The sequence below is a fragment of the Pyxicephalus adspersus genome, chromosome 12 (assembly GCF_032062135.1).
Source record: "Pyxicephalus adspersus chromosome 12, UCB_Pads_2.0, whole genome shotgun sequence".
In the NCBI taxonomy this organism is placed as follows: domain Eukaryota; kingdom Metazoa; phylum Chordata; class Amphibia; order Anura; family Pyxicephalidae; genus Pyxicephalus; species Pyxicephalus adspersus.
In genome coordinates, this window is record NC_092869.1 from 1,455,059 (window position 1) to 1,460,109 (window position 5,051).

The following is a 5,051-nucleotide window of genomic DNA, read 5'->3' on the forward strand; positions in this document are numbered from 1 at the left end:
CGGGGGGCAGAGGATTATGGGATGGATATATGGAGCGGGGGGCAGAGGATTATAGGATGGAAATATGGAGCGGGGAGCAGAGGATTATGGGATTGATATATGGAGCGGGGAGCAGAGGATTATGGGATGGGTATATGGAGTAGGAAGCAGAGGATTATGGGAGGGGTATATGGAGCGAGGGGCAGAGGATTATGAGATGGGTATATTCAGCGGGGGAACAAGATTATGGGATGGGAATATGGAGTGGGGAGCAAAGGATTATGGGATAGGCATATTGAGCAGAGAGAAGAGAATTATGGGAAGGGTATGTGGAGCGAGGAGCAGAGGATTATGGGAAGGGTATTTGGAGCGGGGAGCAGAGGATTATGGGAGGGGTAAATGGAGCGGGGAGCAGAGGATTATGGGATAGGCATATTGAGCAGAGAGAAGAGAATTATGGGAAGGGTATGTGGAGCGAGGAGCAGAGGATTATGGGACGGGTAAATGGAGCGGGGAGCAGAGGATTATGGGAAGGGTATATGGAATGGGGAGCAGAGGATTATGGGTCAGTTTTGCCGTTTTTTCTGACTCGCACACACTCGCAGGGGATTAGCCCCAGGGGTCACCTACCTGCACCTCCCTGGCGTGATACGCGATGATTAGTCCCAGCAGAATAATGGAGGATAAACTTATAAGGCATTTCAGGGCCAACGAGAACATGGAGTCCTGCAAGAGAAAAGTGCAGCATTAGATTAAATGCGGATTTGCAAATTAAAAACATGATTTGTAAAATGCGTTGTGACCGGAGCCCAGGCAGATCTGCTCATCTCAATGGTTTGTAGACACGTGTATGGTGCACCAGAGCAGTTCTTTCCCTATGGCCCGGTCATAGTATGGCATTACCGTGTAATACCACAATGCACAGGGCTGCAATAACCAAGGTATGGTGCAATTCACACATCCCCAGTGCAGCACCACAACGGGCCTGGATCCTGACCTGTGCATTGCTGAAAAATGCTGCAGTCCATCTGACTAACTGCAAGCTTCATGCGTTAAGAACGGTCGCCCCAATGCACTTTAAAGGAGCCGACAATTCTCAATGCAACATAATTGTCGTATAATGCATTTATTGCGCTTTATGCTGAGTAGCCCAATCATTTTGTTGACCACAACGCACAGATCGTTGCTGTATTTAGTGTTTGTTTATGCAATGTGATCCTGCGATTTTTACATAAAATTACAGCGACGCATTAAGTGTGAAGAGAATCTCGAGGAGAGGAAATCTGTTAAATAATAATTATAGAAAACTATTGTTTGGTTTTTATATTAGGCACCTGTTGGAGACTTTGTTACTCCCCCAGCTGTGAGGTTAGAGTTGCAGGAAGTGGGAGGAGGCTGTGGCTGAACCTCTATTGGGCGCTGCATGGACTGGGATCTGGTGAGTGGGCATTGCTGGTACTTATGGTTCATCGCATTACAAGTATCTGTGTGATCGACTCAGCAGCTTAAATATAAAATTTGATCTTTCCATCTCAGGTTTGGTTCAGGGAAGAGAAAATAACCCCTCTGGTCAAACTGTTTTGATCGGGGTCCCATACAAAAGTACCCCTTGCCCCTCACCCTTCCCCAGATGGTGGCCCTGAACAGCAAGCAGTTATTTGCAGGTATTAAATCCCAATATTATTATGGCGATCTTTCTGCTTCAATGTTTGCTGAGCTGGGGCATGTGTGCAGATCTAAAGTTTGACTTTAAGAGAACCTGTCACCAGAGCGAAAACTTGTGATGTAGCTCTATGGGTTTTCATTGTATTTGCTCAGAGTGGTCACATGACCTCACCCCCCTGCTACCATTCAATACACTGTCCCACATGGATTACATGACCTTTGCAACCCGGGCACGGGGTAATCACATGACATCATCACACTGATAGCTTTTAGTACACTGGTGCACAGTGATCACATGACCTCACCTGCTACCTTTCCGGACACTTGCTAATCATGATCACATGGCCTCACTGCCTTGGCTTGGGGTGATCACATGACTTCACCGCAATGCTACCTTTCAGGCTACTTGTTCATCATGATCACATGGCCACACTGCCTCGGCTTGGGGTGATCACCTGACCTCATCCTGTTCCTGCCACCTTCTTGTTGAGCACCGCTGATATAAATTGCATTAGGCAGCCGATCGATGCCATCCACACTTTGCAGGCCGCACTGAGCGAATGCAGAGCCCGTGGACCACAGCCTGGGCACTGCCACTGTCTCCAGCCATTCTCTAGAAGGAGATAAATCGCTGAGCTGTCTCTGGAGGTTACGCTGAGGTCATAATGCGGTGGCGTAATTATGAAATGGAAATAGATTATCACAATACAGAAAACCTCAACTGCAGAGATAAAAAGAGAACCGCCACTGTCTGCACCGCCCTGAGAAATGAGGGATTACTGCAGTCCCAACCCCCAAACCAATATGGCTGCACTCACGCTAAATACATTGTGGTGCGCTCCACAAGGGACAATGTGCTGATTAAAGTCCATTTTATAATAAATGGCTGCTAGCCATGTGTCCTTGTACTACTAGAGTCTGTGAATGTTGTACCTTTAGAATCTTATGAAGATCCAAGCTTTGGAACTTTCTGGAGACAATCAGGCGTGGAAACCACAACCCGCCATTAATATTTTCTGAAATATAAGGTGGAAATTTCCCTTTAAGTGATAAGAAAACCAGCGGGAAGGAAACGTTCAATAGTGCAGTGTTGTTACTCACAAGTGAGGGCTGAGCCCTGGAAATATCTCTCGGGTAATGCCAGGGTACGACGCCAGAGCTGCCATTACAGGGCTCTGCCCCCAGGTGTCACCGCATTCGGAAAGGGTAATGATTGGTAATAAACGGTTGAATTTCCTGCGCTGACTCCCAGCGGCCTCGTTAACCCCATCCTGGGCCACATTCTAATCCTTCGACACAAAGTTCATGAAGGTCTTGGGTGCCATGGAATGGAAAAGAGTCAAAAATTGACCAATCATGGCTTCAGCCTTGGCCTTATTTCCCATAGTCCTCTGGGAGCATATAGGTGATGCAGCTCTGTGGACCAATCGGCTCACCAAATTCTGATCGGACTGGAGAATTAAGCACCAGGTGTTTTTTCTACAATAAGTGTTCAGATGATCAATGTGGAGCTGACTGAATGGTTTCCAGTATTTTGTCACAATGATTTCTATGGGTTTATGGTTTTTACCAGGTAATGGATGGAATAAATTCTGCAGTGATAGTGGAAAGTTACAGAAATCGAGGGGAAGGGAGTTGGGTGGGATTACAGAAAGGAAAAGGGAGGGAGTTGGATAGAATTAGAGAAAAGTGGGAGGTGTTACAAAAGGAAGCTGAAGGAAGTTGGCTGGGGTTACAAAAAGGAAGTGGGAGGGGATAAGTAAGGAAGAGGAAGGGAGTTAGCTGGAATTATAGAATGGAAGTGGGAGGGGTTCCAGAGGAAAGAGTAAAGGGTGGGGTGGAATTACAGAAAGGAAGAGGGAGGAAGTTAGCGGGATTATAGAAAGGAAGTGGGAGGGGGGAAGGAAGTTGGGTGGGATTACAGAAAGGAAGTGGGAGGAATTAAAAAAAAAAGGGGGGGGATTGCAGAAGGGAGGGTTAGAATTAGAGAAGGGAGGAGGAGGGAGTTTGAAGAAAGGAGGGGGAAGGATTACATTAGGAAGAGGAAGGGAGTTGGGTGGGATTACAGAAAGGAAGGGGGAGGGATTACAGAAAGGAAGTGGGAGGGATTGCAGAAGGGAGGGTTAGGATTAGAAAGGAATGGGGAGGGGTTAGGTGAGTTTTCAGGAAGGAGGGGAGGGAATTAGGCAGTGTTACAGAAGGGGAGGGAAGTTAGTTGTTCAGCTAGGAGGTGGGGCAGTGACACAAAGTGTGTATAGCTGCAAATGGTGCCACCCTCCCTATATGCCCATCATATTACCCTGCATCAGGTCGCCCTATTGCCCCATAAATCATATGACCCACAATTCTGATCCATCTTCCAGATAATCCAATGTGCTACCTATCCTCACCCAATCCCAGAACACACATGGCCTCCATTGTCAGTGTAACGGCATCAATAAAGAGACGTCTCCCAATAAATCCGACATTCTGGAAGTGCATAATGGATACTTCTAATTCTGTAATGCTAACGCCAGGATTGCGCATCTCCTAAATGAAAGGTTTGGGAGGCGGCCAACACCGCGGGATAGGCCCCAGAACTAGTATACCCATCAATCAGGAGCGACAGTTATATGTCTGCCATGTACGAGATCGATCACCCGGGCACCGCCAGCCTGCAAGACAATTTCTAGAAACCCAATAAGTGTCGTCTTCGAAAATATAATGTGGACCTGTCACTAACTTTACAAGTCTGCATAAATAAATCACAATATTCAGCAACATCATCACTTATCGGAAAAGCTCCACCTCTTATCATAAAAAGCTGTCCTTGATCTTAGTCAGTGACTTTGCCTAGGCTGAGATGATGTCATCAGTCTGCTGCAAGCAGGAGGAAGCATTTCTCAGTCTCTTCCCACCCAGTGATCTGACTGTATCATTGTAGCCTTGTAGCAAACACAGAGGATACAGCCGGGGCTGATCTGTGTCAGACATTTGTGAACACAGCCAAGGACTGCACACACCCCGGGATTTACATGATTGGGTCACCTCTGAGCCACCATCTTTACCTGTTTCAGTGACAACAGAGGAGATTTGTTTTTTTCTGAATGGACTGAGATTTAATTCATGATGGCATAACAATAAATTCCGTGCAGTTCATGTCAGCAGCCAGATGTGGCCCCTTTGTGCCGCACTGATCTTTAAATAGCAAAATTGTAGGAAATCTTTCCGTGAAGCACAAAGAGGGCTCCAGAGTATTGTTCTGATAGTGAGAATATTCAAGTGTCCCCGGAGTCCTCTAACCCCACTTGGGGGCTACAAGTACCAAGGCAGCATTTCTACACAATCCACTACACCTGAAATACTCTGCTGCTTCCTCTATAACTCTCCTCTCCTGAAATACTCTGCGGGAGGACTCTGCTCCTTCC

General features: G+C 46.8%; 1 protein-coding gene across 1 annotated transcript in view; it reads right to left on the bottom strand.

Moving 5' to 3' along the window:
- KCNN3 (potassium calcium-activated channel subfamily N member 3) overlaps window positions 1-5,051 on the bottom strand; it is a 42,411-nt gene that overhangs the window by 31,043 nt on the left and 6,317 nt on the right. The window contains exon 2 of the mRNA XM_072427915.1: window positions 610-705. Coding sequence (XP_072284016.1) covers window positions 610-705 — 96 coding nt within the window. The remainder of the gene's footprint in view (window positions 1-609; window positions 706-5,051) is intronic.